Source organism: Sapajus apella, unplaced genomic scaffold, assembly GCF_009761245.1.
Source record: "Sapajus apella isolate SASKATOON/1434 unplaced genomic scaffold, GSC_monkey_1.0 scaffold23, whole genome shotgun sequence".
NCBI lineage: Eukaryota > Metazoa > Chordata > Mammalia > Primates > Cebidae > Sapajus > Sapajus apella.
Window position 1 is genome coordinate 4,389,299 of NW_022436963.1, and position 23,048 is coordinate 4,412,346.

A 23,048-nucleotide genomic window follows, 5' to 3' on the forward strand; every position below is an offset into this window, starting at 1 on the left:
GCCTCAACCTCCTGAGTAGCTGGGATTACAGGCACACGCCACCATGCCCAGTTAATGTTTTTTGTATTTTTAGTAGAGACGGGGTTTCACCATGTTGACCAGGATGGTCTCGATCTCTTGACCTCGTGATCCACCCGCCTCGGCCTCCCAAAGTGCTGGGATTACAGGCTCGAGCCACCATGCCCGGCCGACATGAGAATTTCTTGAACCTGGGAGGTGGAGGTTGCAGTAAGCCAAGATCGCGCCACTGCACTCTAGCTTGGGCAACAGGGAGATTCTGTCTCCAAAAAAACAATAATAAAGAAATAAAATAAAATAAAGGTCTCTGCTGTTAAAAACAATAATTTTAAAATGACTAAACTATAATTTTACACATTAGGTAATTAAAAACCTTCCTGATATTCAACTCATTTAGAAAATCTCCTTCTAAGAGAAAAGCATTCAGCAGGCAGAACTCACGAGAGATGGAAAAAGTGCCTCTTCGGTCTGCACTGAATCCACATCAAGGAGGGTCTAGGATCACTGCTGCACTGTTATCTCTAGTAGGTGGGAGGTCCCTGTGCTCCTGTCTGCTAACAGGCATAAGCTGGAATAAAATGTTCATTGTATATGTTTCTAGTTTTTTGTATTCCCCAGTTTCACTACCTCTTAATAATTAACTAATGACTAGTTCTAATTTGTGTTGGATAAGAGACCTTGACTATAAAGTTTTATTTATCCAAAGAGCCAAGCTTCACTGCAACCTAGTGGTCAAATTCTTAGAAGCCATGGCCCTGGAGTCTGCATTTCTCAGATGTAACACAGGAAGCCCCTGGCCAGCCCCACCACAGAGGCTCATCCTCAGCTCAGGCAGCATAGACACTCACCTCTCTGCCTTCTACAGTCAGAGGAGACACCTGCTGGCCCCATCACACAGTGGCCCCATCACACAGCAAATCGCAGGTTAGATTTCAGTCCCTGTAACCCAAGGCTCCCACACCATTCTAGCTGCTTAGAGTGGTCCCAATGTGGCAGAGAACAGAGTGAATAACGGGTATGGACAGGGTTACTTGTGATGTTTTCACTCTTTGAATCTGGAAGGGAAGGGTGGGAGTCTTGGGGTCCATCTGCCAAGAGTTAAGTCCAGAAGCCAAAGGACATCAAAATTGCCACCTCACTTAACTGGGTCACTCAATTCATTAGGAGAAATCCCCAATGCAGTGTGTTTCATTCATAAAGATGACTTCACCTGCCCTCTTGCCATCTGTAGGTCAAATACTTTAAATGCCATTCCCCGGCAGGGGTGGAGGGGCCCCTCAGCCAGGCCCCTCCCTCATCGAGAAGCCTTTGTGAGCACTAAGAGGCGTCCACAGCCAGCCAGATCACCTGGAGAAGCAGTGTGAAGGTAAATAGCAAAAACAGGCTCACCTGACAAGGTCCCCAATAGCACCCTGCTCCACCTTCAAAGACAGCCTCCTCTACTCCCTAAACTCAGTATGCATTCAACTGAATTCCCATGAGGCGATCTGAGAAAGTCTCATCACATAAGGTATTATCAGCATCAGCAGTACTGATGGCCCGGGCACTGAAGCTAAATTAATTCAATCATTCCTCACTCAACCCTAGGAAGCAGATAGAATCATCCTAATTTTCAGATGACAAGACTGATGCTCAGAGCAGTTAAGGACTTGCTGAAGTCCAACAGGCAGCAAGTACTAGGGTCAGGACCAGAACCCAGGCCACTGCTGACCCTCACCCACCACTCAACAGTGAGGCACCAGCATCAGGACTGATGGAGTCTGGTCCCTTGATACAAGACGCAAAGCTTGTGAAACCTGGGCCTTTATGTGCAACCTGGAGAGCATTATCAAAAATCAAGAATGGCTTCTAAAAGAGAATTAGTTTAGAAGAACACGAGTTTGAACTGCATGGGTCCACTTATGTGCGGATTTTTTCCCATTTCTGCTACCCGACACAACAAGGCCAGCCCTGCTTCCTCCTCCTCCTTAGGCTTCAACTTGAAGATGAGGAGGAAGAAAACCATTATGAACACAAGTTTTCAGGAGAATCCACTTCCATTTAATGAATAGCAAATATATTTTCTCCTCCTTATAATTTTCTTAGTAACACTTCTTAATAACATTTTCTTTTCTCTAGCTTACTTTATTGTAAGAATATAGTATATAATACATGTAACATACAAAATATGTATTAAATGGCTGTTTTTGTTATTGGGTCAGGCTTCTGGTCCACATTAGGCTATCAGTAGTTAAGTTTTTGGGGAGTCAAAAGTTATATGTGGGTTTTCAAGTGTGTGAGGTGTTGGTTGCCCTGACTCCCACACTGTTCGAGGATCAACTATGGGTGGAAAAACAATTCAAGAATGTTATTCTAAACTGAGGGTGGCTAATGTCTACATTTATAATACACAGTCCAAAATTTCAAGGCTTGTGATAACAGACCAGCCTAAGTCTTAGCGCAGGTTAAATCTGAGAATGGCCATTGAAATTCTCTGGCACAGGCCACACTGGCTGATTCGTAGCAGGTCTCCTGTGACACAGCCTGCCTGTGGCTGCTTCTGCCACCCCCCCTTTAACACAGCTCATGCTTTTGGGCAACCCAGTGCCTGCCTCTGCCAGACCAGACTGAAGCTGGGCGTGGGAAGGAAGAAAGCCCATGTTTCCCAAGAGTATGCAACATCCCTCCACCTTCACCACATGCCCCAGCCACCTGCCACTGGCTGCTGCTCCAGGCTGTGTTCTTGGGTTGTCATGGCCCAGTGGCACAATGTCAGGAAGGTCAGTTCGCAGGTGGGAAGACTTCCCTTTCTCATGCCATAGTCTAGAACAAACTCCCTAGACAAACCAATGAGCATACGTAAATGTGTGCCGTGGAGGGGCCACAGAAACAGCAGCAAGACCAGGTGCTGAAGGGGAAAGGGCAGAGGCCTAGGATGGAGAACACCTGGGTTCTAGTCCTCGCTCAGCCTCTGACCTGCTGGAAAGTCTAGGTGAGCCATTCAATCCCTCCAGTTCTACCTGTACATGAAGTCTTGGTTTAAACTATCTGTATTTTCCCAATTCTAATAACTGATGACACGGCATGAACTGTCCTACCTCCCCAGTGTTGTGTGCCATGGAGGCTAGTCAGCGAAGGTGGGCCTCAGGGAGCTAACACTCACTCAGCACCCACCCTGCACTCGGCTGTGCCGAGTACCGTATCTTGCTTAATCCTCACAACCTAAAAGACAGGTAATCACCTCCCCCATCTTGACAACAAGAAACAATCTCAGACAGATAAAGTCAGGCAGCACTGGAAAAGACTACCATAATGTAGCCTGGTGGTCATGAGAAGTGAGGGTCCAAATTTAGGCAGTTTGATGCTAGATACTATGTGACCACCAGGCTGTACCACCCATGTTTCCTGGTCTAGGAACCCTATGGTCCTGGATGTATCACTTTTGTTTCTTTGTACAGAAATTCTACATTCCTGGCTATACTATTTCTGTTCCCCGGTCCTTTTGGAAGACAAAGACTTGTCTTCCTGATTGTCTCGTGAGCCTACCTAAAGGCATTTTTGTTCTGATAGCACTGCACAGAAACATCTCCACTGGTTTTCCAAGAGCACACACCTACAACCAAGAGAAACTGGCTGGTTATGAAGCCACATAAAGAAGTCAAGGATAAGTCCAAGTTCAGAGGACCAGCTCCCCAGAGTTCCAGAAGGCCATATCTAACCTTCTCAACAGACAAGAGCCGATAGAACACTGCATTCAGGAGGAGACAGTGGGACTGCGAATAGCACGGCGGGCAAGCAGCCTATCGAGGGGCTCCCAGGGTAGTGCAAGTGCAGGGATGTTGCTATGGCATCCCTTGGCTTTGCAAGGGTGCTACACCTTTACTCAAGCAGAAAAACTCCTCCTCTGGGAACACTGGGCTTCACCTTAGAATTTTATTGGTGGAAGTGAATTAATAAGCACCATTGGCAGAACAATTAATGGAAGATCAGCTCTTCTCATGACACCAGAATTATCAAATTACACATAAGACCTCTGCCCTAGCTCCTCAGCCCAGTGAAGTTGGCACCCAGAGTCTTCTCTTTTCAAACCATACAAGTTGTGTAACCAGGCAGGATCTGAGAAGAGCAACAACAGAGCTCATGTCCTCAGTCACCAGGCCTGGGAGTCAGGTGGCCAGAGGCAGGGCAGCAGAGAGCAACCACGGCAACCTTCATTTTACAACAATCACCTGATCGCTGGGAGGCTTGGGACCTTAAGAAATTATCACCCACTATAGCTAAAATATCTGTAGCCCTTCTTGGCCGGCAGAGGGAATCCGTTCCAGAGTGGTCTGATGGATACCTCAGGAGCCTTGGGGTTCTTCTCACAGCTATTGACACCTCTTCTCCTTGGGAAGAACAGAAGGACTAGGAGGGAAGAACAAGTGATACAGAGGAAGCATGTACACCAGCACAGCAGGATATACAATGTAAATAAATCACGACCCTGAGAACTGGGAACACAGGCTGCAGGCGGAAAGGCAGGGTCTCAGTCCAAGTAGGATTCCTCAACTTCCAGTGCTCACTTTGTTCATCTCTCTACTTGGATCTCAAAATTTCCTTCCACAAAGGAGCTGGAAAAACCACTATCACATGGCATGGAAGTCATAAAAGGCACTATCAAGTCAAGTTTTTCCACCCCTCTTGTCCTATCACGCAGAGAGCATGGTGAGCACGCCAAGGCCTGTGGCTGGCAGACAGCTTGCTTAAAAAACACGGAGAAAAGGAGCTCTGCCTTCTAGCCAGCCTCCTTCCCTGTGGGCTCTGAACCCTAGATACATGAAGTGAAGAGAGGAAGCCACCTGAGCCTCTGAGGTTTTGGAGAGGGGCTTGCTGGGTGATGTTTTTGGGGTTGTGTCACAATGGTGTTTTCCTTTGATTCTTGCCTTCCTAAAAGTCTAGAAAGAACATAAATCAACCCAAGAGAATCAGCATGTTCTGGCCCTGATTCCTCATTTGAAACAGGCTGGCCTGTGCTACTCCCACTCAGAAAGGCCAAGAACAATCCATGAGATCCCAGGAAAAAAGGAGGTGTAGTTCCTAGGTGGGGCCCTCCAACCTGTCTTCAGACTCTCCAATCAGGCAACGGTGCCGGGGGTATGCATCAACCAGTCGAGAGACCCAATCAGCACGCATTCTTCTGACGTGCTTTTTGCCAAGCCACCTGTGGGAGACTTAGCTTCATACAACTGATGCTATACAAGAGGGGCCAGATGTGGCTGGGTAAGTACAGAACCAGAGAAAGCAGAGTTAAAACACTGTCAAGACTGGACCAAACAACAAATATATACAACTATTACATATCCATTATAAGTATAAAGAAAAAAAGACCAAACCATCTGCTACAAGAATCCAGAGAGTGGTGACTGTGTTGCAGCACATTCTAGGGACAGGAGAAGAGAGGTGGCTGGGGAGAAACCTACTGGGAGTGCTCACAGCAGAGAACAAAGACTCAGCCAAGCTCCATTCGCAATTCTGTTCCCACAGCATTGGAGACAGAGCTCCTGGGGCTGCTGGTACCTTCAAAAGAGCTCGGAGGAAAAGGAAGATCCATCAACTGCCACTTTCCAAAGAGGGTACTGAAACAAAGCCACACAACTGAGAAGACTGAAAATGTGTAGAAAGTCACCACAAATGGAATGAGCTGGCTCTTTCAGTATTAGCCCATTTGACTCCCACATTCAACTCAAAGGCTCATTATATAACAAAGAGAGGCTGAAATTTACCTTTGTTCAACAATCCAGTGTGGATTGTAGAAATTCAGATTTCCTACCAGTTAAAATGTAAGCGGTAAGACTGGGGGCGGTGGCTCACTCCTGTAATCCCAGCACTTTGGAGGCCGAGGCGAGTAGATCACTTGAGGTCAGGAGTTCAAGACCAGCCTGACCAACATGGTGAAATCTCATCTCTACTAAAAATACAAAATTAGCCAGATGTGGTGGTGCATGCCTATAATCCCAGCTACTTGGAAGGCTGAGGCAGGAGAATCTCTTGAACCTGGGAGGCGGAGGTTGCAGGGAGCTGAGATTGCACCACTGCACTCCAGGCTGGGTAAGAAGAGTGAAACTGTCTCAAAAAAAAAAAAAAAAAAAAAAAATGTAAGCAGTGAGAATCAGGTAGGCTTGCTAACGGTAAGGCACATATAAGAACGTGATAAACTGCCTCTCTGAAATCCTTAGGACTGAAAAAGTAGCTGACTCCTACTCTGGATGAGAGGTTTGCTGGTATCTCTGAGCCTGTGTAAATACCTTCAAGAACTCGGGAGGCACAGCAATGCTACAATTCACTCTGGGATTCCGACAGCCCGGCTTTCTAAGATGAAATCCAACTGCGAAGTCCAACAGGTAAATATACATGAATCAGCCTTTGCCCACTTAGCATACAAGCCTAGAATAGTTAGTTACTTGTTCCAGTGATCTGCCTTCTTAGGCAGGCTGTGGACTCTTAGAGAACAGGGATCAAGTCTCCTAACTTCTCTCAAAGCTCTGCTATGTTAGTTTTGTACCACTGTGTCATGAATCACTATAAAACTTAATGGCCTAAAGCAGTGAATATTTACTATTGACTGCAGAGTTCTGGCTCATGTTCTCTCGTAAGGCTGCAGCCAATCTATCAGCCAGGGCTACATCACTAGTAGCCTTGACTGAGGCTGGAGGATGCGCTTCTGAAAAGGCTCATATAGGGCAGGGGGCTGGGGTCCTTAGCTCCCCACCATGTGGGTCTCTTCACAGGATTGCTGGATATCCTTGAGACATGGTGGCTGTCTTTGCTCAGGGCAAGAGACCCAGTAGAGAGCAGGCCAGCAAGCAAGCACCCCCAAGATGGAAGCTGCAGTCCTCATAATAACCTGATCCTGGAAGCCACAGGCCTTCACTTCTGGCACCTTCTACTGGTCTCATAAATAAACCTTAACACAATGTGCACAGGGACTATACAGGGGTGTGAACATCGTGGGTGGGGATGATTGGGTCCATCATGGAGGAGACCTGCCACATTTGTCATTCTAAATTCTCAGGACATTTTTACTGGATGCGGCATGGATGCATCTTTCAAGGGGGGAACTTGAAGCTGCTGCTTTCCTTTCAAATTCAGTTCTGGCTGATGCGCTCATGCTCCTTGCTGACCTACTTGGCTAACAGCTCTTCAAGGTAGGAAAAAAGAACAAAGCACTAGAAGTAGTCACCACAATGTTTCTGTCCACCCCTAAAGCAGATTTCCTTTCCCTTATTCTACTTCAACAACCAAAAAAGTTATTTTAAACTAAATTTGGTTTCTCATTTCCCCAAACAAGGGGCATCCTATCAGTGCAATGAAGAGTCTGCTAACAAGGGCAGTTTGGACAAAATTGATGCCACGGGGGGTATGAAGAAGGGCTTAGCACCTGGCCCTCAGAGTCGGCCACAGCAGTGCACAGGAGGATGGAGAAAGGGATCATAAACAGGAGACGCTGAGAGCACATGATTTCCCAGCATGGCTTCTAGGAGCCTAAAACCACATCCCTGTACTGCTTCTCATTATTGTGGTGGCAAGCAGTTTTTAACTAAAGAAAGCAACTCAATTTCTTCCAAATGTCTGTAACTTGTTACTATCACATTTAACTCTTGAGATGGTAACTAAAGATGTCAAAATTTATAAAGGGCCAAGGAGCTGAGTTGGAATGGTCATTACCAGGTTTGAAGACATTTGCTTTGGCTGAGGAAGTATCAAAGTGTTTTCATCCAATTTTTTAATCTGCCTTCATTTATAAAAGGTATTTCTCATTGGCTACAGAATGCTAGATTGACAGGCTTTTACTTTCAGGACTTTAAAGATATTGTTCCATTGTCTTCAGCTTGAATACCTTGACAAAAGGTCCATATTAGTTCTTATGTTTATTTCTCAGTATATAATGTCTTCTTTTCCTCTGGTTGCTTTTACAGTTTTCTTTTTATCATCTGTTTTTCAACAGTTTATGATATGGCTTAGGGTGCTTTTTGTTGTGTTTATCTTGCCTGGGGTTCATTAAGTTTCTTAGATCTGTGAGTTTATAATTTTCATCAACTTTGGAAAATGTTCGGTCATTATTTTTTCAAATATTTTTCTGCCTTTTCCTCCTTGCCTCTTTAGGAAATCCAATCACATTTTAGACCTTCGATATTTTAATATGAGGCTCTGTTCCTTTTTTGTTTTTTTCAGCCCTTCTACTCTCTGTGCTTTAATTTATAAAGCTTCTGTTGCTATGTTTTCAAGTAGGCTATTCTTTCATAGTCTAATTTTCTGTTTATAAGTCCATGAATTTTTCAGAAATTGTATTTTCAGTTCTAGAAGTCCCATTTGCTTTGCTTTTCTTTCATTGTGCTCATTACAACCCAATTTTTCTTTAAACTTTAGCATATTTATAACTATTTTTCAATCCTTTCTTAGTGATTCTAAAATTTCTGTAATTTCTTGGTCTATTTATATTGGCTGATTTTTCTCCTGATTATAGATCACAATTTCCTGCTTCTTTCTCTAATCTGTCTAGAAATTGTTGACTGGGGCTATACAGCATGGTTGTTAGTTACACTGTCAAGCGTTTAGATTTTGTCTGCCTTTAGTGAGCACTGAAGTTTGTTTGGGCAAGCAGTGAACTCTGTAGAGCACCTTGATGATTTCAAGGCTTTTTTCCCCCTTCTCTTCTAAAACAATCCTGAGGTAAAATTTACATAACAAAAATGCACTTACATTACGCATACAGTTCAGTGAGTTGTGAGAAATGTGCACACTGATGTAACACTACTACAATCAAGATACAGTAATTTACATCACCTAAAAAGTGTTTTTTTGTTGTTGTTTTTTTGAGATGGAGTCTTTGCTTCGTAGCCCAGGCTGGAGGGCAGTGGCACAATCTCAGCTCACTGCAACTTCCGTCTCCCTGGTTCAAGTGATTCTCCTGCCTCAGCCTCCCTCCCGAGTAGCTGGGACTACAGGCATGTGCCACCATGCCTAGCTAATTTTTACATATTTAACAGAGACAGGGTTTCACCATGTTGGCCAGGCTGGTTTCGAACTCCTGACCTCAAGTGATCCACCTGCCTTGGCCTCCTAAAGTGCTGGGATTACAGGCATGAGCCACCATGCCAGGTCCCCAAAAAGTTCCTTTGAGTCCTTTTGCAGTCAGTCCCATTCCTACTACCCCAAGGCAACCACTAATCTGCTGTCACTATAGACTGGAATTCCCCTTTCTAGAATTTCATATAAATGGAGTCATTCAGTATGTATTCTTTTTATCTGGCTTCTTTTGTTCAGCATACTCAACCATGAGATTCAATCATGTTGTTGGACATATCAACAGTCTCTTTCTTTTTGCTGCTGATATTTATTCCACTATATGAATATATCATGACTTGTTTATCCATTCATGTATCGTTGAACATCTGAATTGTTTCTAGTTTGGGGCAATTACAAATGAAGTTGCTATAAATATTCGTGCCCATGTCCTTTTATGGCCATATGTTTTCTCTTCTCTTGGGTAAATCTCTAGGGGTGAAACTGCTGAGTTGTACGGTACATTTAATTTTCTTTTATAAGAAACTTTCAAACAATTTTCCAAAGTGGTTGTACCATTTTGCATTTTTACCAGCAAAGCATAGGAGTCCCAAAGTTCATATTCTATTCTAATCTTGGTATTGTTGGTCAATTTTAATTTTAGCCATTCTTGTCTTGTGGGTATGTATTGGTATCTCATCATTATTTTAATTTGCATTTTCCTGATGAGTAATGATATTGAGCATCTTTTCATATGCTTATTGGCCATTTGTGTATCTTTTCTGGAGAAATGTCTTCAGATCCTTTGCCCATTTTTAAATTGCATTTTTTTTTTTTGAGTTCTAAGAATTCTTTACATATTCTGGTTATAAGCACCTGGTCAGATAGTCATATTTGCAAGTATTTTCTCCCAGCCTGTGACCTATTTCTAGTCAATTTTTGTATTATGGCTTCGAGGTTTGTTTTTAAACTTTGTACTCTTCTCTAGAGCTAGACGAAAGCTAATATGAAGGCATGACGACTCTTTGAGGGGTCTACAGGACATCTCAGGTGTTCAACAATGTCTCTCTGCTCCATCTGGAAAGAACTCAAATGCCTCTCAGTCCTGGAAGCAGTTCTACTTACAGTTCTCCAGCAGTAGTTCTTCAACTTGCTGCCTGAGTTTTGCCTCACACAACAGATCTGTTCATAAAAAGTCTCAAGAAGACCCCTAAGCTAAGGTAGAGAGCTTTTCTTCTGCATAGCTCTTTTTTCTCCATACTGTCCCCTGCAAATTCCAGTTGCGTTGGCCTCCTCAGATCTGTCTTCTCAATGCAGCGAGACTGCTGGGCTTCACATGGGTTCCTCCTAACTGCTCTGAGATCTGGAAACTGCCTCCAGCAGAATGTTGGTGGGAAGACCATAGGGCTCACCTCATTATTCTTTAGGCTCACTGTTCTGATGCCTGCTGTCCAATGTTTGCAAAGTTGCTTCATATATTTTGGCCTGTTTTCTGGTTGCTTACAGAAGATGGGCAAGTTCTATATCTGTTACTCCTTCACGGGCAAAAGCCTCCTCATCCTTTAACATAGGCTCAAATGATAAATTTATCCACATAGGAAGGATTCCTCTGGCTTCCAGGAAAAGGCCCATGGACTCCAATCTCAAAGTGAAAAGCTTTTGGCTTCTTCCCAGTCTGTCTATCATGCCTAGAAAAAAGATTTCAGTGAGGCTCTCAGTCAAAAAACCAAGCAGGTCAGGGACGGTGGGGACTACATGGTGTTGAAGGTCTCCACAGGCAGAGGAGAGGAGCCCACAGAGGTCGGGAAGCAGCGTTGTGTGTCCAGCAGCACACATGTATGCTGCCCATGGCAGCAGGCAAGCAGAATGGTAGGGGGTGTAAGGCCCCACCGCAGCAGTGAGGCCCACCGGGTTTGAATTCCAGTTCTGCCACTCAGGGGTTGTCACAGCCTTAGACAACAGGCTTAACCTCTCAGTGTCTGTTTTCCCAGGTATAAAATAAGATGGTATGAGTGCTCATCTCATAGTGAGAATATGAAAAGCAAATGAGTCAACATATGTGAAGCATTTAAAAGACTTGGCATGTAATGAGTACTCTACAGATGTGACTCAGTATTGTCACCAGACAGTTACCAGATAAAAAACTGGCCAGAGGACCTTCACTCTATATCTGTGGCTCCCTCTCAACCGAGGGAGGCTTTCCAAGGAAGACTGAAAACAGATCCTATATTTACATTGTCTCAAAATATCTCCCTGTAAATCAGTGATTAATTACAAAGGAGAAAACTGTAACTTCACAGTGGAGAGAGCTAGAGGAGCAACCCTACCCAAGTTATCAAAGAAACCTTCGTCAACGCTGGAATCAACTAACACACTGAGTAGGCCACGGCATCTCATATGCAGGCAGCAGCCCTGCCAAGAACATGTAACCTGAATGTAATCATGAGAAAATATCAGACAAACCCAAACTGGGACCAGAATCACTGGTCTGTACTTCTCGGAAGTGTCAAGGCTAGGAAAGACAAAGAAAGGGTAAGGAACAATCCTACACTAAAGAAGACTACAGCAATGTGGCAACTAACTGCCAAGTCTGCCCCTGGACCAGGAGAAAAAAGCAATGACAGTCTTTGTGCAATTGATGAGATGTGAATATGGACTGTGGATTGTTAATAACATATTAATGTTACATTTCCTGAGTTTTGATCACTGTATTGTGGTTACATAAAATAACACCTGTGTCCTTAGAAAATGCATTCTGAGGTATTTAGTGGTTAGAAAAGAAAATAATCTCAGTCTCCTTCCACCTCCCAAGATCACACTGCTCAGGAGCAAACTTGGACTGGAGGAGCACTTCGCCAGAGCATCATCAGGTGGCACCGTGTGCAGCACAGCCTGGCTGTCGCCTGGACCCAAACACAAGCAGAGGCCTACCCTGTACCACACAGACTGGATATCCTACAGACTTCAAAGAAGAGCGATGTGGGCTAAGATCATTAGGAAAGGTTTCTTGTAAGATGAATAGGATGGAGTTAGGTGGGGAGGAAGGAGAAAAGGAATGGGGAATATTGTAAGTAGAGGAGGCAGTAATGGGTTTGACAGGTATAGTGCTAGGATAAGAGCAGCCCTGTGGCATTCTGCTGGATCCCAGAATCTGATAAAGTGGCTGCTCTCCTGGGTTGGCCCAGGATGCAAAATAGACCTTGGTGGTGCAATGTTCGCAGCACAGGAAAAGCTGGGAAAGAGGAGGATGGGGGCAGTAGGCTCAGAAGCCAGGCTGTCCTGCAAAACACAAGGATGCTGCCTTACACCTAGGCTAAGAGGGACCACAGGTAGCACCACAGCAGCTACAGCCAGTGGGAACAAGCACCAAGCAGCTTCCTGGTATGTCTCAGTGGTTCACATGAAACAGAACGTGGGCTAGCAAATGCTATGAGACAGTGCCTCTCCTATCCACCACTTGCCTCCATGCCCTATGCCTCACATCACCCCAGTCCAAACTTCATCCGTCACCATGTCTACACTGGCCTGTCCCGAGGACCTCCGTGACTGAGAGAATGAGATCTCACTATAAAATGGCTGTGCCCAGGATACACTCCCGTCCACAGCAGCGACATTCCAACCCAGCTCCACGGTGAGACTATGGCATGTGTGCTGTACGTTTCCCTGAAGGTTTTTACCTATTTAGGATATTAGAAAATGATTTATTTAAACACATTGGGAAAAATCAATATGTAATCTGCTAAATGGATTAATAGGCAATTTAGCATCCCTGTTTGCTCTAACTTCATATAACAGAATCGGATTTTTTTTTGCCAGTAATTGATGAGATTTCTCACAGAAATCTGAGGTTAGAATAAAGCCAGGGCTCTTGACAGGAAAAACACACTTGAATCTCCCTATACTGTGTCTTCAGGACTGCAACACATGTCCCTCATCTCCAGCCTCTCAGTGCTTCTGGACCCCCATTTGCTCCAGGGCTTGGACTGAGGGTCAGGGCACAATGGAATGGCAGACTTATAAAGCACCATGGGCTGCCTCAGACACCCCATGGCCAAACGCTGTCAAGTGAGGGGTAGTCACATCAGTAACATGCTTGCTTAAATGCACTCTAAGCAAGTCTCCCCGACACACTCCACTCCTCCCGTGCGAAGACTGGATGCACACAAACTGCGTACAGAGAGTCCTGCTTGAGGTAACCGCCTGTAGATATTTTGGCCCAAAATTCCCCAGCCAAATAGAAAGCTGCTCTAATGATCCAATGGTGCACACAGCACAGGGCGCTGGGCAAAAGGACACAGCATGCACCGTGTGGCTGTGTGTGAACTATGCCTATAGGACAGTGTCTTATGCTTAAGTTATTTAAATGCATCATGACTACCTCATCCCTCTACATCATTTCATAAGTGAAGATGTCTTCTAACAAAATGGAAAAGCCCACGAAGAACACACATGAGCTGAAAAGGTCTGGAAAAGCCCATGGACTAGACAAAAGCTTGGCGGAGGAAGCATTTCAAGTAAGATGAATGTAGGAAAAGGCAGAATTGGCCCCATATGTGTCTTGACCTACACTGTATACAAGAAATAAAGAAAAAGCATGAAAGCTGTGGATGCCCATCAATGGTTGGTGATAGGAAAAACCATGAATACACAACACCACATCTTTAAAAGAAGTTTTAAAGCCAAGAAAAACACTGGTGGGGTATCCCCAGCCTCTCCCTCCTTCCTCATGCCACCCCGCCCAACATCCACCATGAAACCTGACCTCAGTGTACTGAGCTCACCAGCCTCTGCCTCCTCCTCCCCAAAATGGCTTGAGTGGAACCTGCTTATGGCACAAAATGCCCCTTAGAATGACGAGGGCACAACAAGCCAAAAGATGTACAGGGAGGACATGTGATATTAGACAGGGCTGTGTGAAGTCAAGGGAGAGGGCTTCTCATAGGCGCTAAGGCGATTTTGGAGCATGACGATCCTGCCGTGGTAGGCACAGAATTTTCAGAATGAACCAACAACTGGACTTCTGTCAGAGGTGTTCTGTAGCGAAGCCCAACTCTTCCAAGGCCTGAGGCCATGCTCAGTGGGCGACAGTGGTTCCCAGGGCTTGCCTAGCCCAGCATGACACGGTGCCCACACCTCGAGAGCTGCACACAATCCAGGCTGGAAGTATGTCTACTTTCTCCACATCTGTGTGGACTGTGGCAGACAATCCATAAAAGTTAACATAAGGAGCTGCTTTGTTACCATCAGAACGGAAGGTCTGCACAGCCACACTGCCTAGCTCTACCACTTACTGACTGTGCGACTTTGGGCAGGTTACTTAACCTCTCTGCGACTCAATCTCCTCATCTGTAAGATGGAGACAGCACCAGTCCCTACTTCTCAGGCTGTGTAGGGACTAAATGCCCGGCCCTGGTGAGCACAGCATGTCTGTCCACATCACCACCGTCTATCTCAGAAGGCACAGCCAAGAGGACAGGGGCCAGGAGGTTACGGGGTGCCCTGTTTCTTCTTCTGCGGCCCCAAAGATAAACAGTGTAGGGACTGCCACATGAGATATAAAACTGCTTTAAAAGAAAGGTTCTCAGAGAAATAATCCAAACGGAGCATGTAGTAAATGCAAACCCTGACTTGACACCCAGTAATTTAATTCATCCTCTTTAAATGCACTCGTAAAAGAGGCCTGAAATGGAATAAGGAAGCCTCTCTGGAAAGCCTCCGAGTACACTGCCTCTTTTTTCTGAGACCCTCTGCCTCTACCCTCTCCAGCACTGGTCCCTTCTACGTGAACCTTCAGCATCACCAGCGTCCCCCCCCCACAGCCAGGTCGAGAGCCCTCAGCCTTGTGCTCAGGTGGAGCTTCCCCAGGGACACTTCCTCAAGTCCCCAGGCGGAACCCTTTATTCCCCCTCTCCAGTGTGTTCACACTTCTACAACGCTCTTCACGCTGTACTGGAATTGCCTGCCTGCCTGCCTGCAGCCTGTTCCAGCTGTGAGCCCCTCAAGGACTGGGGATCAGTCTCAGCTTTTCAACAAGGAAACATCCAATACTGGGCTTGGCACTAAAGTACTTAAGAGATCCTAATAGTCCACTGTTCTTATACTTTGGAAACAACACACTGACCTTCTAATCTGTTTTTCTAGAGCAAATATGAGTTTGCTGAGTAATTCACAAACTGAAGTGATGCAGTAGTTCTTAAACAGAGGCCATTTAGCCCCCCAGGGGACAGCCGGTGATGTCAGGAGACATTTTTGGTTGTTACAATGAGAGGTGCTACTGGCATTAGTGGGTAGAGGCAGGCTGGGGATGCTGCTAAACGCCTTGCAATGCACAGGACAGCCTTGCACAAGAAAGAATTATCTCATCCAAAATGCCATCAGTGCCAGGCTGAAAAACTCTGGATTCAATGGATAGCTTTCTTTCCCAGCAGTGGAGTAATCCAAAAGAGACTCAACAACTGCTTCTATGCATACATATAAGCATATATGCATATGAGGAAAAGGCTAACTCTTCAGGGTAAGCCTCTAGATTATTAACGACCTTCCTTATGGAGGAGTCATATGGCAAGCAACAGGGAAATAAACTCTGTGAAAATCAGCAGGTAACCTGAAGCCACCCAGAGCCCTGGAGACCCCTCCTCACCAGTGAGAAAAGGGACTCTGTGCAAAGGGCTTCTGCTGCTCTGGGTTAGGGCGGAGGTGCCTCCACCTCAGATGCTAGACCTCAGCCTTGGGGTAGGATCACCACCCTCTGCCCAGCCAAGGAAAACCTTCACAAAAGCCCAGAAAGGCAGACCTAAGGTGTGACTCATACATGCATGAAATTATTGATGAGTCATTTCAAATTTATATTTGTAATGTTATCAAGTCATAAAACCATAATGCTTTAAATAAAATTACTTAAATAAAAATAATCATCAAGAAAGAAAATCAAAATTGTTGAGATAGAAAAAAATGAGGTGAAGCAGCTATAGATACAGAGTAATGAGAAAATGCACCTGTGTGGACAGAGGGGTGGAAAAAGCAGGCAGGACAGAGGAAGTGGCTCAGAGTGTCTGGGGTCCCAGGGACCCAGCTGACATTTCAGGTCTGCTCTTACTCACCAGGAGCCCTTGTACAAGACACTTCACCGGCTCACTGACTGTTTCTTGTACAGGGTTCCCGTGAGTGAGCCAGCACGCTGGGGACTCAGTGAAGAGCAAGCTGCAGGAAAGAGGCCAGCGATCCTCTACTACCACGGGCCCTGGGCAGAGAAAAGCCAGCGACTTGAAGCAGGTTGATCACCTGGAAGTGGGGCAGCCCCAGACACCCACTGCCCTCTCTCTCAGAGCCCACATGGGGCCCTTTGGCTGAAAATACAAGAAAGGTTAGGTCAAGGAAGATTATTATAGCCACTAAAGCCACGCAGTTTTGGCACATGCTAATCTGGATTTACACTCACTGTGCTGGCTGGGCTAAAGGTGTTTTCTTTTCTTTTTTTTTTTTTTTTTTCTCACTACTATGCACTCTATGAAGAGGGCTAAAGGTAAAGACACTGTACAAACAAGAAAGAAAGGGAAACGTTTAATCTAATTCAGAAAATAAGTTACTTAAGCATTTGTGAAACATTCTTCAACCCAGCTCATCAATACAAACAATGTAGTAACAAGGATGAAGGCACACCGCCACGGACAGCCTAACATGTGCCTGACACCAACCCAGCTTCATCACAGACATTCTTTCCATCTCCACAGCCCCAGAAAAGACAGATTATTGTCCACATGTTACTGGGGAGGAAACTGAAGCTTTGAGAAATGCAGAAGTTGCTCAGGGGCACTATATGGCAGAGTGAAGCAGACATGGATGCCAGGTCAGGCTGGATCCAGAGCCAGGGATCCTGTTACTTTTAACCACTTGTAAATCCCCTTCAACAAATCTTCAAATTTGCGCAGATATACTAACTGCAAAGGACTTTAAACAGATAATAAAGCAGCGGAAGCCTGATAGGCCCCAACAGGGGTAACATGTGGCCAACAGAGAGGTGTTTAAAAGTTTAAAAAAAGGCATTTGATGAGTTACTGTACAACACAGATTGTCCCCTAATTCAGACAACTTCCTCTTGTCCTGATTTTATTCCAAATTAATGAAGTTACATGATAAATAAAGCAAAAGATCGCCATTATGGACAAATGCTACCAAATAAATAAACATTTAGAAAACCTGAAAACTTTCTAAAAATAAAAGCTCGGAACCAGCCAGCGTGCTAACACTGGCCACACACCAGCCTGAAATGGAAAAAGGGCTATTCTTCCTTTGGCTGTGCTGGCGCTCCAGAGGGAGGAAAGGACAGCAACACTGATTGAGTCTGTGCTGGGTGCCAGACCCACAGACAGGCGCCTTCACTCATTAGATCCAGCTCCAATTCAGCTGTCACTGTATTTTGTTATTTTACCAGGAGGAGGTGATCACTGGGTGAAAGGCTATTGGGCAACAGAGTATTCACATCATATCAAAGTATTATCACTGCAGAGACCCCTTGTTAATTGCCCAGGGGAAGATGTACCTTTACAAAGGAGAGGCTGAGAGGTCTTCCAACCACCACCACCACCAAGTCATCAACCTTATTAACACTAATACTGGGACAGCCTGGTGTCACATGCCTCCGGGTGGAATGTAACATGAAATATACAGCGCCGCTTATGGCATATTCTTGGCATAAAACAGGGTATCTGAATCTAATAACTGCTCCAGACCAAACTACTCCAGTTTGGAGCAGTTACTAGAAAACAGGGGTCAATGAAACAATTCAAACACCGCAAGGAAATAACCAGACAACTCCTGAATGTGGGGCACTCCACACAACAAGCAGCCAGGACTCTTCAAAAAGTCAGAAACATTTAAAAAAAAAAAAAAAAAAAAAAAGGTGGGGGTATGTGTATGTATAGGAGGAGATTCTTCTAGAAATAAAAGTGACTGAAAACATAACAAAACACAATGTGTGGACCTTGATTGGATCTTAGTTTTTAAAAACTCCAGCTATAAAAGACTTGTGACATTTGGGGAAATGTGACTATGGACTGGATATGAGGTGGTATCATGGAGTTATTATTAATTCTGAAGCGTGATGATGAAATTGTGGTTATGTGGGAGACTGTCTTTATGTTGGGGAGACTTAGCTGAAGTATTCAGCAATAAAGCGTGATGCTGGTTGCAACTTACCTTCAAATGGCTCAGCCAAAAAAAAAAAAAAAAAAAGCATAAAGAGATAAAACAAATGTGACAAAATGTGAACAACTGCTAAATCTAGATAGACAGCAGACAGATATTCAGTGTATTATTTTTCATCTTTTCTACGTTTGACATTTTTAGAGATAAAAACCAGAATGGGGTGGGGGGAGGTGATCATAGGCGAGGTTGTGCCAACATGAGTCTGTTCACACAGAGCACACAGGGAGGCCAGTTTACCTGCAGAAAACCCTAGAAACTCATTTAAGATATCAAAGCTGGGTGGACTGGTTTGTGATTTTACTTTGGATCGCAGGAAAAAAGCTATCACTTCTCAATGTCAGCAGTGTTTTTGTAAAACACGGACACACTTCTCCCAGTTGGCTAGTCCCCACGTCTATAATAAAAATAGGCAGGCAGATTTATCCAAGCTCTCAAAATGCTTGTTTTATTAAAAACCAATTCTGTCTACACTTCAGCCCAGAACCCTGACTGTGCAGGGTGAGGGAGGCTTGAGTTTGCTTTACATTCACATGTCCTGAGAGTAAATACCCCCAAATGCCAACACACACACTGGCCAACACGACCTTTGGCTGACAGCTGGGTGGCTACCCTGTACTGGAACGGTTTGCTGAGCTCTAGGACTGCTCAGCTCTGTTCTGCTGAGACCCTAGCTGGGCAACTTTGTCAAGTCACAGACTATAAACAAAGCCACCAAAACGAGGAATTGTTTGGCAGGCAGACTGTGACAAAGCCCCCTTGTTTAAAGCATTTCTTTCTATGCAGATACCTAGTAGACACTTCAGAAAATTCTAGGTGGAAAGTATCTTCATATGCTTGACTCTGAATATGTTTGCCTTTCCTTGCATACACAGGCTACCTTATTAGCTGGAGACTCTAGAAAGCCTGCCAACTCAACAAAGCAGTGCTGACACTGGGACATGCGTACGGGTGGTGGCCTGTAACAGTCTGTGTGTTTATGCAGCATGAGGAACGGGCTACCATGCATGACCTGGCATATACGTTCCCAACGGCCTGGACGGAGAGGGTCTATAAACCCTACACAGTAAGGCAAGAAGTCTATCAAAGCATCAGAATGAGAAATCCTTGCAGAACCAGAATCTTCCCCAGAGACATTAACTATATACGTAATCTTCCTTCAGGACAACAGCCCCCACAAGGTGAAAAAAACACAGCAGCGTGTAAGTGGAGAAAAAAGTAAATTTTCTGGATAGAAAAAGGAACATATAGACAGTGGCCTGAGGAGTCACTTAAATCAGAGAGGTGAAGTAAGGAAAATTACCTCACAGCTTGTCTGCAGGGAAGTGGGTTCATTCTACAGTCAGAGCTGGTCCAACAGGAAACAACAGTATTTGCTGTCAGGACTGGGGACGCATTCCAGAAGAGAGGCAAGGAGCCCACTGTCTCAATGGCCACAGGTACTCGGAAGGGAAAAAGACTGTGACCTCAAAAACAGCCCCTGAAAGGATAGGGGTGTTTAAACTGCTCAGAACAGACTGGCTGGTATTTTAAATGTTTGAAGATGATAACAGAACTGAGGAAGAAGGGAGTGGCCTCACCTTAACATACTGACTTCCCTTTCTCAAGGGCTGCAAGGGGGAGCCTCATCAGGGGAGCCTGGCCTTTACCACACGCCCCTCCTGGCAGCTCCGCCAGACTGAGAAGGCAGACTCTGACGGGGAGGACCAGAAGCCCAGGACAAAGCCAAATGGCTCACAGGTGTACTTCCTTCCGGCTACCTCCATCCCTTTCCTCTTCCACCTTAGAGATTGCTTCCTCTTCCCAGCAGTTCTATTTCAACAGGACCAAGAAATTTGAGAGATAAGAAGGGCCCCACCCTGACTGCATCCCAGTCAGTGGGCTTCTCCTTGTCTGGCTCCTAGAATGCAATTGCCCTGGCCTGCTCTGTCTGCTTCTAGGCAGGGGGAGGAGGCTCTTGCTTTTACCTCCATTTATGTGTCAGGGCAGACATGGCTCTAGCCTTTCCAACTCTTCCCCCCATCACTCCTACCCCACATCACCCCAGGACACACCAGCCATTTCCACGAGCTCTGTCCAGGTCAAGCCTCACACTGATCAAGAGACTGCTTTCTAGTCCAATCTCTGCACACAGAAAGCATCAACCACAGTGGGATTTGCACATGTGCTCACACTGAAGATTAAGTAAAGAAGTGAGTATGTCCCTGAAGACTCCACTCTGAACACATTCAACCCGGCACACTTCTCAGCTGCGAGCAACTCTGCCCTGTCATAATCACATTTCCTTCTCTGAATTGCAAGTGTCAAACCCTAGGGGATAAGCTGGGCCATCAGCATCAATCAAACCCATGGAAACAGCTAGAGCTAGGCTAAGAAACCTCAGGTTAGGGAGCAAAATAAAAATGTAAACTACAGTTCCTTCAGAGAGAAAGGGTGTCTGGAGGAGAGCAAGTAGAAGGGGTGTGAAGACCCACTCACCACGTCTTGAAAACACACATATACAGTATATGTGCTCAAGTCAGCAGCGGATTTTGGCTAAGTTGCCATAAATTATTACTGTGGGAACAAGTGGGTATTTGTTTAGCAGAGAAAAAGCAAGGCAAGTTGGGATTAAAAAGGAAAGAAAAAGTGGCAAACATAGACAGATGGGCACTTGTAAGACTTATCAAGGCCAGGCCACCGGAAAAAAAGCGGTATCCATCATCAGAGACTCTTTAGGGTTACCTAAAGCCTGAGAGCATTCACTCAAAGAAACCCCAAGTTATAAACAAGCAAGGTGGCCACTCCAGCAACTGAACCCTAAAAGACATAGGGACACAGCTGCAGGATCCCTCCTGAGTACCCCCAAAGCATACTTTCTGCAGGAACTCTCCACACTGCCCACACAAGCACAGAGGGGAAATTTTGAGAACAAGTCAATTTTGGAATTAATGACTCTGCACAATTATAACCTTTCCTTCCCTCTAAAACCCAACCACAAGGGCACTCCTAGGCTTACATGCCGAACAAAACTTCTTGTTACTTTAAGAAGGGAAGGACGTACACGAAGAAAAACAGAAACCCCTACCTCACAGCTCACATGACAACAGGGTGAGGGCTTCCTTCTCTATTCAGCCACTAGGTTGCCCAAGTTTCATGGAAAAGGAAACTTAAAATATAAAGAATAAAAGTGGGTTGGGAAAGGAAACAGCCAGGAGAAGCTATAGATGCAGCTTATTAGGAAAGCTTGGGACAGAGATTGAACAGGTGGGCCTGTTCTGGAAGAAAGGAGAGGAAGGCAATCTTGGGAAGAAGGCAGTCTAGGTGGTCCTGCCCTGAAAAAGGGGAAAATAGAGCTGAGGGAGAAGGGCCACGGAGAGGGAGGCGGGGGCTGGGAAACGAAAGGCAGGGACCTAACACTCCAGGTGTTGAAAGGGATGCAAAGTAGCAGGATTTAAATGTGAACGGGTGAATCCTCGAAGAGTGAAGGAGTAGAAAAGAGCTCAGCATCCCACTGGGGATTGAGGGATGGGGGTTCCAAGCACGAAGAGCCCCTGAGACGGGACGGACAAGGGGATGTCACCCTTGGGGGTCATGACTCCAGGCTGGGAAGTGGGGTAACAATTCGAAATGGCAAGGTGGGAGATGGGCGAATTTTAGGCTGGCGTCTCAGAAGACAGACATTTAAGGTGGAAAGGGGAAGGGTCGCTCCCGGCTGGAGGCTACGGCGAGTAGGCGAGGGGCTCAGACTAGGCATACCCCCTAGTGTGGGAATGCCCAGCCTGGGTTTGCGGGGGAGGAAGGATTCGGGTCCCCAGGCCGGAACTCTCCGCGCAGGAGGGACCCCAGGGGCGTCTGGGCCGCGGCTGCCGCGCAGGGCCTCAGGAGGGGAGGGGGTCCCAGACTCACGCATTAACGTGCTGAAGGCCACGACGCCGAGCAGCCCCTGCAGGAAGATGCCGAAGCTGTGCATCAGCGCGCCGCTCTCGCAGCGGCCCGCCCCGGACGCGACTGTGGAGGGCGGCCCGCCCGGCAGTCCGCGGCTCGCGTTCCCGGCGGGGCCCTGCATCGCAGGCCTGGCGGGAGGGGCGCGGGGGCCCAGGGCCCGCCCGGCCTCGCTGCCTGCCGAGGCCGCGCCGCCAAACCCGCAGCCGGGAGCCCGAGCCCGAGCCCGAGCCCAAGCCCGAGCCGGTACCTCCGCCCGGCGGCCGACTCCGCGCCGCGCGTAACCCGACGTCTGAGACCGCGGCGCCTAATTGGCGCAGCCCTGGCTGGGGGCGGGCCTCGGCCGCGACTCCTCCCCCCTGAGGGGCGGGTCTCCGACCGGCCCAGGGGGCGGGGTCGCGGGTCCCACTCCCGCCTCGAGCGGCGCCACGCCCGCAGGTAGACAGGCCAGGTGGGCCGCCAGCGCAGACCGGAATGAGAGCCGGGAATCACAAGCTCCAGGTCCAGAGGTAGGAGCTAGGACGGCCTGTGGCCAAATTATTTTTCCCTCTAAGGCAAATCCCTTATATCCCGGAGAATTTATTAACATTCCTGGATTCCACCCTCAGAGATCCCGATTCAGTAGTTGTGGGGTGGGGCCCAATAGTTTGCAGCCTGGATTATTCTGAAGGGAGTGAATAAGGAAAACAATCTAAGACTGAGCACAGGAGTCTTCCTTCCAACCCAGACATTATTAGTCTTTTTCCTACTTCCCTAGCTCAAGGCTTATCGAATCTATTTTCTTTTTTTCATAGACATAATTTAAATGATCACCTGAATCCAATCACTTTCATTTTGAAATATACAAGGTTTCACACTGAAAACCTGACATGCACATATCC

The 23,048-nt window shown here is 46.3% G+C and overlaps 1 protein-coding gene across 5 annotated transcripts in view; it reads right to left on the reverse strand.

Moving 5' to 3' along the window:
• The window catches only part of LOC116559407 (store-operated calcium entry regulator STIMATE), a 61,135-nt gene extending 38,694 nt beyond the window's left edge, over positions 1-22,441 (reverse strand). For all 5 annotated transcript variants that reach the window (XR_004272446.1, XR_004272445.1, XM_032290187.1 and 2 more), the window contains exon 1: positions 22,132-22,441. Coding sequence is in view for 3 of the 5 variants with exons in the window: in XM_032290187.1 (XP_032146078.1) it covers positions 22,132-22,291 (160 nt within the window). In the remaining 2 variants the exon portion in view is untranslated. The remainder of the gene's footprint in view (positions 1-22,131) is intronic.
• Between the last annotated feature and the right edge of the window lie 607 nt (positions 22,442-23,048).